The sequence below is a fragment of the Cricetulus griseus genome, chromosome 6, assembly GCF_003668045.3.
Source record: "Cricetulus griseus strain 17A/GY chromosome 6, alternate assembly CriGri-PICRH-1.0, whole genome shotgun sequence".
In the NCBI taxonomy this organism is placed as follows: Eukaryota; Metazoa; Chordata; class Mammalia; order Rodentia; family Cricetidae; genus Cricetulus; species Cricetulus griseus.
Genome location: NC_048599.1, coordinates 155,372,057 through 155,384,560, shown reverse-complemented (window position 1 = coordinate 155,384,560; position 12,504 = coordinate 155,372,057). Strand labels below are relative to the sequence as shown.

Here is a 12,504-nt window from a genome sequence, read left to right as displayed (position 1 = left end):
GTGCTCAGCCCTATCTAAGTCCTTTGATCTAGAACTTCAGATGCTTACTTAGTGGGTCAGATCCTTCTGGAAGCAGGAAAATGCCAGAAGGAATGGTCCCATCGCCCACCGCCTCACTTCAGCCACTCCATTCTGCCCTTCCTGATGGCAGTGTAGACAGAAGGCCCTTCTCCTCACCTCACTGCTCATCTCCGATGAGGGAATGTGCTTATCAGAGGGAGGAAGGAAGTGTTGATAAGTCTAGATTGTTTGTTTGTTTGTTTGTTTTTTCCCCTACAAACTTTGGTAGCAATTTGTCTTTCTAAGAGTTTGCCCAAGTTCCCTTCCCTAGCAGCCCATGAGGGAGCCAGCTCTTAGTTCTAGAACTAAGCAAAATGTAAATGAATGATCTCAGTGTCCTCAGGGGTCACCATGGCATGGGGAGGTTAACTGAGCCAGCTCTGAGATCCCATCCTTATCCTCTCCCCACTTTGTTCTGTTTACAGCTTTTTGAGAAACAGTCTCCAGGTCTGATGATTTGACAGTTCCACTCCACCTGTTCTGTTAGGCTCATTAGAGTCACAGGAACTTACCTGAGAAAACAGCTCATTTAAAAAACAAAAACCTCATTTTCTTGATTGACTACGTAAATTTGCCTTCATTCTCCACCCCTGCCCCTCATGAGAAGGAAGAATGCCCCCACTATGTGCTTGCAGGTCTGTGGCCAGGCCCTGGAGTAAGTGTTGAAGACCCAGCATGCAACAGCTGTTGCTATCTCTACTTCCCACACCCACTCTTCCCTCTGGTCACAGGTGCCTATCTTCCCTTGAGACATCTACCACCCTTGGCCATCATGAGGCTTCTCATGCCTGTGAGGACCACTAAAATATCCTTAGATGGTGTGTTGGCTAGTCTTATGTCAACTTGACACAGGCTAGAGTCACCTGATAGGAGGGAACCCCAATTGAGAAAATGCCTCCATAATATTGGGCTGCAGGCAAGCCTGTAGGATGTTTTTTCTTTAGTTAGTGATTGATGGGAGAGGGCCCAGACTATTGTGGGTGGTGCCATCCCTGAGCTGGTGGGCCTGGGTTATATAAGAAAGCAGACTAAGCGAGCCATGAGGAGCAAGCCAGTAAGCAGCACCCCTCTGTGGCCTCTGCATCAGCTCCTGTCCCCAGGTTCCTGCCCTGCTTGAGTTCCTGTCCTGACTCCCTCCAGTGATGGACTATGATGACGTGTAAGCTGAATTAAAAACCCTTTCCTCCCCAACTTGCTTTTGGTCATGGTGTTTCATCGCAGCAGTAGAAACCCTAACTAAGATGGGTGGCACGGTGCTTAGGGACACTGAATCCAGGCACTTTCACTTTGCCCCAGGCATTGAATCTGGGGGTTAGCCATGGGCATGGGGGGTGAGGGGAAGACCTGCAAGTAGTGTGACTGCTGCAATACTGCCTCACTGGAGCACAGAGGGACAGGGTAGAAGGCAGGCGGGAAGCTGCTGGCCTTCTAGAAAAATAGCTGAGGGAGTCATCCATAGGGCAGCTGGGTGGGGTTGGCCAGCTGTGAATCAGGAGAGATCTGGAAAAGAACAGGAAGTGGCCCCTTCTATCACACCTATAGCACTCCATGAAGAAGGGCAGGAGACCAAATCCAAAGAGTCCCAGATTCAGAACCCATAACTTCAATATTTCACCATCAAGGACCAGCCCCAAAATGACAGCCCAACCTGAACCCTGAAGTCAGACCACCCAGGTTATGATATTGACTTCACCTTCACTGGACTGTGTGGCTTTAGGCCAGTTGCTTTCCCTCTCTGTGCCATATTGTCTTGGCTGGAATATGGGGTGACTGGACTGTTCTGAGCTGGTGGTAGGCAGGGTTTGCGAGGTGCCCCTACACAATAGATCCTCTCCGGCTGTGGTGTTCCTAGGCCTATATTCCAGATGGCTTTGTGTTAATCAGCAAAGCCCCATCTTCCCAGCAGATCCCTGGCTCATGTTAGCACTGGTCTCAGGCAGCAGCCCTGGCTGTCTCACTGGTGCGTCCTGAGACTCAGCTATGAGATGCCTGGGCAGAGGATCCCCAAGCCCCAGCCTTGGGTTCTTGCACTTCACTGGGTACCAGGAAGTTGAGGCAACATCTTAGCGAGATGAGAAACGAGTAGGTAAAACTTTGTCCTACCTACCCATGGGATCACAGACCCGTGCCGGAAGATGACAAAGGGACTAAAACCTGAGGGAGGCTGACACCTTTGTGCTGGTAACCCTGAGCAGCTTGCTGCCTTCTTTGGCCTTGTCTCTTCATATTCAGATGCTCAGGGGCTGGCTGTATAGCCTCTGGGGTCTCTTTCCACGTGAACATTCTGGAATCACCAGTGGATGAGGAAGGATCAGATCTTCCATTCCACCCCACACCCAATACCTGCAGAACAGATTATACTCTTTCCAAGGTGTGTCCAGGCTGAGAGAGGAGAGCACGGTGAGGTGGTCTTTAGAACAGTCCCTGCAAGTTGACCAGGGCACCCAGACCTGACAGTCAGACCCAACAGTTGTCCTCACAGGGAGGTGCCCTTGGCTATACAGGGCAACTAGATGCTGCAGCATGGCTTCATGCAAGGACCTACTCAGATGAGTCACAGAGCCATACCAGGTGAAGCCCACAGAGCATGTGCTTCTGTCCCTTGGCCCAACAGGATCTGCAGCCCTACCCTTCAGGGGACAGCGTCCTCTGAGCCCAGCAACACTGTGGCTTACATAACTACAATAGTAGTCAGGCCTAGGATTGGCACAGCCGTACCAGAACAGAACGGAGATACTGCCTGAAGGCAATAAAAACTCAACTCAGTGCTTCATCTCAGAAGTTAGCTTTTTATTTCCAGGGCCGGGGCCCCAGGGAGGGGAGGTTGCTGTCTTTCCAGGAAATGTTGCAGTGAAAGCTTGAGATGTTGCATTTTTTTTTCCAACTCAAGCATGTGTTTTTCAAAAATAACATCCTTCCCCCCACACACACTAATTTTAGAATCAGACCAAAGCCAAGCTACTGTCCTCTGTTTCTGTTGGGAAAATACTATATTTATTCGAGATGCAGAAGCGCGTCTCTGCAAACCTCCGATTGCTTCAGAAAAACAAATCTGCTTTAGACTAGACAGAAACCATGTTATAAAATTTATTTCATGCTGGAATCTCTTTGCATAACATTGGGCATGCAGTTTTTTTGTTGTTGTTTGTTTTTTACTCTGAAGTACTAAATTGCATACAATGCCAGGTTGTGGCTTAATAAAGGTGGAGGGGAGGCCCCCCTCTGGTGGTGCTGAACTGGAGGTACTCTACATCCTGGCTTTAAAATGACATTGGAAAATCCATATGGTGGAACTATGAACAATTCGTTATGAAACTTGGTCACACTGGTTCTATACACACTGAGATGAGAGAATCAACCTAAACTAGCCGCTGTCAGGGTCTTGGGGAGACGTCTGCTGGGTCACAAGCATGCCAAACAGAGATGGAAGAGGGCGGCAGTGTGAGTCCCCACAATCCTATTCGGAGCAAAGTTCTCTGTTTTCCGCTTGAGAGATGAGCTACGAAGGTGAGGTCAATATGACCGATGACTGACTGCCTTTTTGAAACCTTTCCTCTGGGTCTTGTGTACAAAAAGCAATCCATTCCCTGGCCCCGTCCTTCTTCCCTGGCCCCCCACAACCAGAAATGTCCAGATTTCTACTGAGTGCCATTACAGTTTGGCTCCGACACCATGTGTCGAAACAAAGAGCGCTGAAAGAAAGTAAAGGCCCCTTGCTTTTCTCTCCATTCTTGGTGGTGGTGAGGGCAATCATACAGTTACAGTGGGGGCTGGTGGGTTTGGTTTAGCTGGGTTTTCTGTTTAACTTCATGCAAGTCATGCTAAGGCTCCCCTTCACCCTCCCCTCCCCAAATAAAAGGTAACTTCTAAAAAATATGAAAAGAAAGAAGGGTGATCCTCTACGGTCAGTTACCATTGGCCGTAGAAAAAGCTACGTCCGTCTTAGTACAATGCCTGGGCCACTCGGACTCGTCCGGCAAACCTGCATGGCGTGAATTTACTCTGTCCGAGGGTGAGGAGGGGCTGCAGGTCCACCCAGATGCTTAATAGCCACCAGTGTCCTCGGCCAAGCCGCCTGGTCAAGTCACTCTCACAGCCTCTGTCGGCATATACTTAGCAATGACAGGGCTTTCTTTGCAAAGATCTGTATGTAGAGAATACAATTAACACTTCAGCTCCTCTTCGTGCCTTCCCCTCCCGCTCGCTCGCTCGGTACTTAGTTGTTAAGGAAGGAGGAGGAAAGACTGAACAGCCGCATGCAGAGGCAGGCAGGTTCTTCTCCAGCTGGCTTGTTTCCCATGCAGCGAACCAGCCTAGCAGCCTCTTTCTCTTCCCTCCTTGGGGGGACAGGTGAAGTCCCTACTTCTGCTCTGCACCTGCAGACCTAAAGGGCTCTGAATCAGCCAGAGCAAAGCAAGTTCTCGTTGCTATCAGGAGCCGTGAGAGCTGGGCTGGGTGGATGTGTGTGGGGCCTTTACCCTTGGTGCCTCCCAAAGAGTCCAGCGCCCAAGCCCAGGTGGGTTCTGAGGCTGGGGAATCACCTGTGGATGGGGGTTGCACTCAACTCCCTAGCACTAGTATGAAATGGAGTACTTCTGGAAGCACAGGAGACACTGTTCTCTTAGGCCATACCGGCCATCCAGCATCCCAGACAAAGGAGCCAGGCAGACCATGGCACCTTACTGGGCAGACACAGCCATGGAGATAGTTTTCCCCTTATTCTTCAGGGTGGCCCCCTGATCCTGGGCATTGTAGAGGCTTTACCTGGGAAAAAGCCAGTTGCAAAGAGAGCAGTAGACCCATCCATGTCAGGATGGGGCCCCCCTCAAGGCTGGTAGCCCTCTGCCATGCAGCACCATGCGGGGAACAGCACACCGCACTGAGGTCCAGGGGACCTCAGGCAGGGCAAACAAACAGAGGCCAGCCTGCATCAGATGGGCATCACTAAGCAATCGTGCACAGCCCAAAGGACTGTCCCTCATCTTGGTATATAGGCTGCCTCTTCTCTTCTAGGTCTGCCTTTGATTCTTGAGTCTGTTTTCTCTTTGTGTCTGGTTTAACCGTTTCCAACACTAGTGCAGTTGACAAAGGCCACAGACTACACACCAACTGTTACCCTCAAGATTCTGACTCCTGTCTGGCCCACCCTGATCACTGTCAGCATGTGTCTGTGTGAGTGTGTGAGGTGCACAGATACATGCATGAGCTTCCCAGCTAGTCTGCTACACTGAGAAAGGCCCAGGCTAGTGCCTGCAGCCCTATGAGGCTGTTCTGAGCTCCTCCCCATGCCTCACCCCAGCCCATGCTAAACCTCTCCAAATCCTGACTGCAAGAACACCACTGGTCTCAGCCTTGACACCGATCACCCCTGGGGCAGTGGTAATTGCTCTGGCTACGGAAAGGGAATCCCATTGATCCACCTCGTCATGGCAATTTTTCTGTTTCCCACTCTTGGTATTGTCACTAGCACACAGCTTCCCTCTACCAGGACAGTGGCTGTATCTCCCAGCTCCAAAGCCACCTCTCTGTGAGGCCTCACTTTCCACTGGCCTGCAGACTCTCTTCAAAGGGTACTTCTTCCATAGCACAACCTTAGACTAAACTCACAGGGTGGTGGCCAAGCCAACTGCCCTCCACAACTAAAGGCTAGGAAAGAACACTGCCTTTTGGACATGCTGTACCCCACTAGAGAACTCTGGGGGACCTCAGACTCCCCTGTTTCCTTAGGTAGCCCTTTGGCTTAGGTTTACAGCCCCTGGTTATCCACCCTGGGCCAAGCCCCTTTCTACCATTTATGTGAATACCAACCTACAGCTGCCTGGACCTCAGCCTCTCTCTGTCAACTTGGCATCCCCATTGGGGAAAGGACTCTGACCTCTAGAAATCAACCTTGGGGGACTCCCTCTATCCTTGCCTCCTCAGTGTGCCTGCCTACCCCTCAGCGCCCCTTGCCCACCGCCCTGCCCACCCATCTGCAGGAGCGCAAGGCAGGCCCAGCCAATGCAGAGAGCTCCAGCTTCCTCTACATACCCTTTCTCATTCCTCCACCAGGTGGGCACGCGTACTCCCCGGTTGATAAGAGGAAGCAGGGTCCGTATCTCTCGCGGGTGCCAGAGCGGGTAAAGGGCAGGCCCTCATCGGGAGTGAGGGCCTGGTCTATGTGGGGGCAGTCTTCGTTCGCCAGCGCGGCCTTCGCCACCTCCCCATTCAGTTTGGAATCTTCAAACATATAAGCAGAAGCTATTGAGACACTGAAAACTGTTTAGTGAGAGGGGGTGACAGGCCAAAGGTAAGGCATTTGACAAAGGGCTTCCAGTTCCTGAGGATGGAAAAGTGGAGGCGGGTGCAAGGCTGGGGTGGGCTGCTGACAATGCAGGGAGGGAAGGAGAGACTCCTAGGTTTGCTCAAAGTTTGCAAAAAGATGAATTGGTGATGAACCTAGCCTGTGGTGCTGGGGGCCAGGCCCAGGGCCCAAGGCAGGGTTAATGAGACAGAGTGATGTGATGTGTTCATGGGGAAAGGGCCAGACACACAACTCAGGGAGAAGACAGACAGACATTCTGGAAGGCCCCCGTCCAGAAAGGTAGCCTTTCAGACCCCTCTACTTCTAACAGGCACCTGGCTGACTCCGGGCAACATTCAGACCTAGGCCCAGCTGGACCCCATTTGACCCCTTCCCTTCCCCCACCCCATGCAGATCCCATTCCACCATTTGGTTCCTGCTGTATCCCCAAGTCTGATCACTCAGCTTGCTCTCACCACTCCACTCTGACCCAGCCTGGCCATTCAGATGCCTAGCCTTCTTCTCTGTCCCCACAAGGACCAAATCTGGTGCCTCTATAACTTTATCCCATACAGACTAGGCCTGCTCACACCTGCTGTCCTATCCCCACAGGGACACACTCTGGTCCCACAGATTCCTCATCCCCTCTACAGACTTGCCTGGACACATATTTTACACTATCCCCACACAAAACCTATTTTACCATGCTGTGCCCCATGGAAACTAGACTGGCCACACCTTAGATCTGTCCTTACAGGAACCCAATCAGGTCCCTCTGAGACTGTCCTCTACACAGACTGAGCCAGATCACACCTCTACACTGTCCACACAGGTACACAGTCAGGTCCCTCAGCCTCTGCAAGGCTGAGCCTGATCACACCTGTTCACAGGTCCCTCTGAAACTTCATCCTACACACAGACAAGAGCTGGCCACACTTATACTGTCTCTACAAAGACCCAACTGGGTACCTTCAATTTCCCATTCCCATACAGACCAGGCCTGGTTACACATTTCAGCACCCCTCTAAGGACCCAACCTGATTGGTCTACCCCATCATCCATGCAGATTAGTTCCCTGTGCACCCTCATAGACCCAATTAGATCACTCCATCTGCTCTGTCCCCACACAGACCTACACTGCTGCCCAACACATCTAGCAGTGTCTCCACAGACCACTCCAGGGGACCTGGTCATCTTGCACAACAAAGATATACATGTATGCATGAGGCTGTGATAGCTGGACAGGGCTGAGGGAGGGGCTCCCGTTCCTGCCCCTTCTGCCAGCATACCTGGCAAAGCAGAGCAAATGGATGTGCAGGAGACAGATGCTGATGGCCTGGGGGGGGGGGATTGAGGCTTGGCTTCTGTAGTAGCCTAAGGAGGAACCTGGGAGGAGGTCTGGGGGGGGACATGTATGGTGAAGGGCAAAATGTGGCCACAGCCAAGCACCCTGGCCCTCCCAGCTTCAAGAGCAAAGATTTGAAGGCCTTCAGCACTTGGCAGAGATGACTCTGACTGACCTTTGTTTCCCATCTCTGTCCCTCTTGGGGACTCTGCTAGGATGAAACCCACTAAAATGCTGCACCTATAGGGGCCCTCTGGGAAGGAAAGCAAACCAACCTGGGGAATGTGTCAAGGGAGGCTCTCTGAAAGAAAGCTAGGGGCAATTCCCACTGGACTTGACCCTCTCCCGTGATCCTACTCACATCATGTAACTACACGCAGGAGTGATCCTTTCCTAATTGCATACACATGGTGTGCACGTGAGTGGGATCACCACCTGTGTACATCATGTCACTACAAAGAGGCAGTCAGTCAAGAGAGAAATGGACCAATCAGGTTTATTCATAAAGCAAATCCAAAAAAAGTTTCCCATCATAATTTTGGAACTTAAAAAATGTCTGTCATACAAGACGGCAAGGCATTTCACATACAGTGCATTCCTTGAAGATCCCAGGCCTTCACTCCTGATAGACTCTGAACCAGAAAGGCCAGTTCCTAGGGAAACTCTGGCACCATGTGACAAGCTGGGGCTGCCTAGCATATGGGGTGTGTCTGTGGGCACACACATGTGCCTACGAACGTGTATATCCTCCCTTACATTCCATTTGGCTCTTGTGTCCCTCATGGAGGGTCTGTGGGCTAGAAGGAGAATGCTGGGGAGACAGGGGATGTGGTATGGTGAGGAAGGGGGGTTGGAAGCTGGGGTCCATGTGCCTCGAATGACTTTTTCTCTAGGGGAACATTAATGCTTCTACGTGCATCTTCTCCAGCTGGCAAAGATGCTCTTGAGTGGATGTCCACAGCCTGCTCTTCTGGTCCAGAAAAGGGTCAATCAAATAGTCACTGCTCCTTTCTACCGCTGCTGCCTCTGCCTCCATAGAGACAGTGCAGCCTGGGCAGAGGTGGGGAGGGGCAAGGAGCGGCCATTCTGCATCTATGGGATAAGATGATGGGCAGTTTCCAGAAAGCCCCTGGAGCCTGCTTTTTCTTTCAGCCTCAGCATTTGAAAGGGGATCTATGGCTGAGTGGCTGGTGTTTTATCTGCAGTTGAAGATGCTCCTAGCAACTGAGCCATTCACTTCCTGTCCCAAACTTCAGTACGGATAGCCAGAAGAGGAGATAACCAAAGAGGGCCAATTGTTCAAACCTGAGGAACCATGAGAAAAGCCAGGGTTGCAAGATCACTGAGTCCCCACTGACCAGCTCTTCTCTGCTGAGATGAAAGGGCAGCTAGCAGCCTAGGTTCCCTCTTGCTTTCAGAGACCTAGGCCTGCCTCCCCTGGCCCAGGACCCCAGGACCCCACTACCCCACAGGCCTGCGATGATGAAATGACAGCATGGGCAGCGTCTCAGAGATGGTTTCCAGGCTTTGAAATGAACTGAGATGAACGTCTGTGACAGGGTCATTTTTTTAAAACTTTGGAGCAAGGAGAATCCACATGACCAGGCCCTCTGTCAGTAGGCGTGCTTTTCTGCCATCTGCCATCTCCATACACTTCTGATGTACTTACTGTTCACACCAGCAGCGGGCACCACCAGGCGCACGCAGGACTGGAGAGGGGTTAGTTGGGCTGGGCATTGCCTTGGGTTTGCCCCAAAGGGGTCTGCTCAGCTGGGACTGGGGAAAAACATCTCAGGCTAAAGGGGGACAAGCTGTGAGAGACACAGTCATAGAAACCACCACACTCGTTCAACAAAACAAGAGAGAGAGAGAGAAAGACATGATTAGTAGAGAGAGGGGAGAGGGGATATGAACAACACAGAAAAGAACGCCCATGCCTGGCACCCACCGTAATCTCATTTCTCCTCAGGTCTTCCTTACCTACTTGGGCAGTGTGGACTCCACTCTGGGTCCAGGCTGCCAGCCCCGCAGCTGGATTCTCTTCAATCCCCCATCTTGCCCCATCAATTCTGTCCCCAATACTGCCCCTCTCCCTACCTCGAGGCCTAGCACTATTCCAAGGCAGCCATTGTAGCCTGAGAGATGACCCAGAAAAGGGGGACAGAAAAGAAGGACCCCAAGACCACCCTGAGGCTGCAGTGGTAGCTCCTAGGTGGGGTGTCTCTGAGCTATCACTTCAGCTCTGTATACTCACAGGTAAGAAGAGACCCAGGGCTGACCACCTGCATCCCTCTTTATCCCTTATGCTGGAACCCTGCAACCCTGGGCCCCACCCCACCAAGGACTGACCCACACCACAGGAGCAGAGACGAGAAGACACACAAGAATGGACATGGCAGGACAAAGGGGACAACAGACATTTCAAGCTGCCCAGAGCAAGTGGTTGGCCCCCTGCAAATGGGGAAGGAAGCCCCTTCCAATAGAAGGGCAGCTTTTCCAGGGAGCTCAGTCCCAGATTATCCCTCCCTGTGCCTCCCATGGCCAGGTGAGACCTGAACAGCCCCTCAAGCAAGATCCCACAAATACGGAGGCCATTCGAGTCATGGTACAAAGAAGGAGATCACAGCATTCCTGGGACAGACAGACTGTGGCTTTAGCAGTAACTGAGAGGTGGAGGTGAGGGGAAGGAGCTGAAGGACAGACTGCAGTGCAAAGCCTGGTGTCCTGCTCAGTCCCTAGCCCAAGAGTTAGAAATGGAACTAGAGAAAATTCTGGTTGGGGGCCTGCTTGACCGCCTCTGCTGAAGGATCTTGTGGGACCTCATCTTATCTCCCAAATACCCATGGAGTCTGGTCTCTACCCACATTTGCCTTCTCAAACTCTGGCTTCTCCCTCTCTTTCTCACCTCCACCTCATGCCCATCCAGGTATATAGTTATGAGAAGAAAGGGGGTTGAATGAGAAGGAACCCTGTGGCAGAAGGATGGCTGAGGACAAGCCTAGGAATCTCACATGCCCCTGGCATAGTTAACCCTGGTCTCATGATCATGTTTGAGGTGAGCAGTGTTCTGGTGAAAGATGAGGCTCAAGGCAGTACTGGAATCTTAGAGCTAAGGGGCTGGGCTGAACATCAGAACAGCACCAAAACAGCAAGGGAAAGAAAAGGGGACAGTGTGTGTGGAGGAGGGGGAAAGAGAAGAAACTTGAGCTCAGAGGGCAAGTCATAATAAGACTGCCCAAACCAGAGCTCTTTGAGTTCCTAAAACCTGGAGCTGGGGCAAGGTGTTTCTCAGAGCAGGGCTGAGGAACCCAGAGGAACCTCACAGGAATTCTTAGGCTCTGTAGATTCATTGCAACGTTAAGGAAGAGGTAATGTCCCTAGGAATAGCCGAGTAGCCGAGTGTGTGTGGTGTGGTGTGGTGTGGTGTTTGTGTGTGTGTGTGTGTGTGTGTGTGTGTGTGTGTGTGTGTGTGTGTGTGTGGTGTGTGTGTGTGTGTGTGTGTATGTGTGGTGTGTATGTGTGGTGTGTGTGTGTGTGTGTGTGTGTGTGTGTGTGTGTGTGTGTGTATGTGTGTGTGTGTGTGTGTGTGTGTGTGTGTGTGTGTGTGTGTGTGTGTGTGTGTGTGTGTGTGTGTGTGTGTGTGTGTGTGTGGTGTGTATGTGTGTGTGTGTGTGTGTGTGTGTGTGTGTATGTGTGTGTGTGTGTGTGTGTGTGTGTGTGGTGTGTGTGTGTGTGTGTATGTGTGGTGTGTGTGGTGTGTGTGGTGTGGTGCGTATGTGTATGTGTGGTGTGTGTGGTGTGTGTGTATGTGTGGTGTGTGTGCTGGTATGTGCCCTCAGTACATGGACAATAATGTCACTGACTGTGCAGAGGAATCTGTGCCTGGCTAGAATGAGCTGGGGGTCATCAATGGCTGACCTGGGGCTCCATTAGAGCCTGGATCCTGGGTGACATAGTGTTGGGGAAGATGAGTCAGAAAAACTGAGTAGGGTCATGTGATGCCACTCTGGTTGAGCACTTCCTGCTGGGGCACACAGTGGATCTGGGGGAGAAGGTAGGCCACCCAGAGCTGAGGAAACTGTCCATGCCTTGGTGGTGGCTCCTGGGGTAAAATGGCTAGCCTGGGGCTTCCCATACATGGAGACATGGCTTGGTAAGGAGGTCTCTACCTCAGAACTCCTGCATTCCCTGCCCCAATCTAGAACACAAGCTACATTTTGCTTTTGTGCCGACAGCAGTCTCAGGACAGAGAGGGAATGGAATGGGGTGAAAAGTCTGGAATGTCCCATGGCCAAAGCAGTAGGCCTGGGGACATTGCTCAGGCTGCCCCAGCCAGTAGGATAAAGGGCTAGGATGGGAAGGTGGCACACCAGCAGCAAAGAAGAGTGATCACCCACGAGGGAGGCCACCCACATGAAAGAGACATTCTCTCGCCTGAGGCTGAGCTAGCTTGCAACCCCCCTCCAGACCCAGGCATGGGTGCTCTTCATAGACTAAATGAATCTAATAGCACACACCAACCTCACACTCACCCGGTACCTCTTAGCTCAGTGTCATCACTCTTCTCTGGGTCATCTGTCCCTTGGAGATCCCTGTGTCCTCAGAGTAAGTCAATGGGATTCCATGGGTAGAGGTAGACTATGGGTGTTCATCTTCAGACCAGAGCCCCGTGGTCAACTTTATGTGCTATGTGCAAGTTCTCATAAAACTGAGATAGTCCCATAATGAACCACTAGCCATGGAATATGAGAATATATCCCTCGGTGACTAGTATTGTTTCACCCCCGCCCCCACCCCCATCTCCCAGTGAATTCAT

General features: G+C 51.7%; 1 protein-coding gene across 1 annotated transcript in view; it reads right to left on the bottom strand.

The window, feature by feature from the left end:
- Positions 1–4,062: 4,062 nt before the first annotated feature.
- The window catches only part of Kcnc1 (potassium voltage-gated channel subfamily C member 1), an 89,532-nt gene continuing 81,090 nt past the window's right edge, over positions 4,063–12,504 (bottom strand). The window contains exons 6-7 of the mRNA XM_035447115.1: positions 6,091–6,279; positions 4,063–4,204 (exon numbers count right to left, since the gene is read on the bottom strand). Of these exons, the coding sequence (XP_035303006.1) occupies positions 4,140–4,204; positions 6,091–6,279 (254 nt within the window). The 3' untranslated portion in view covers positions 4,063–4,139. The remainder of the gene's footprint in view (positions 4,205–6,090; positions 6,280–12,504) is intronic.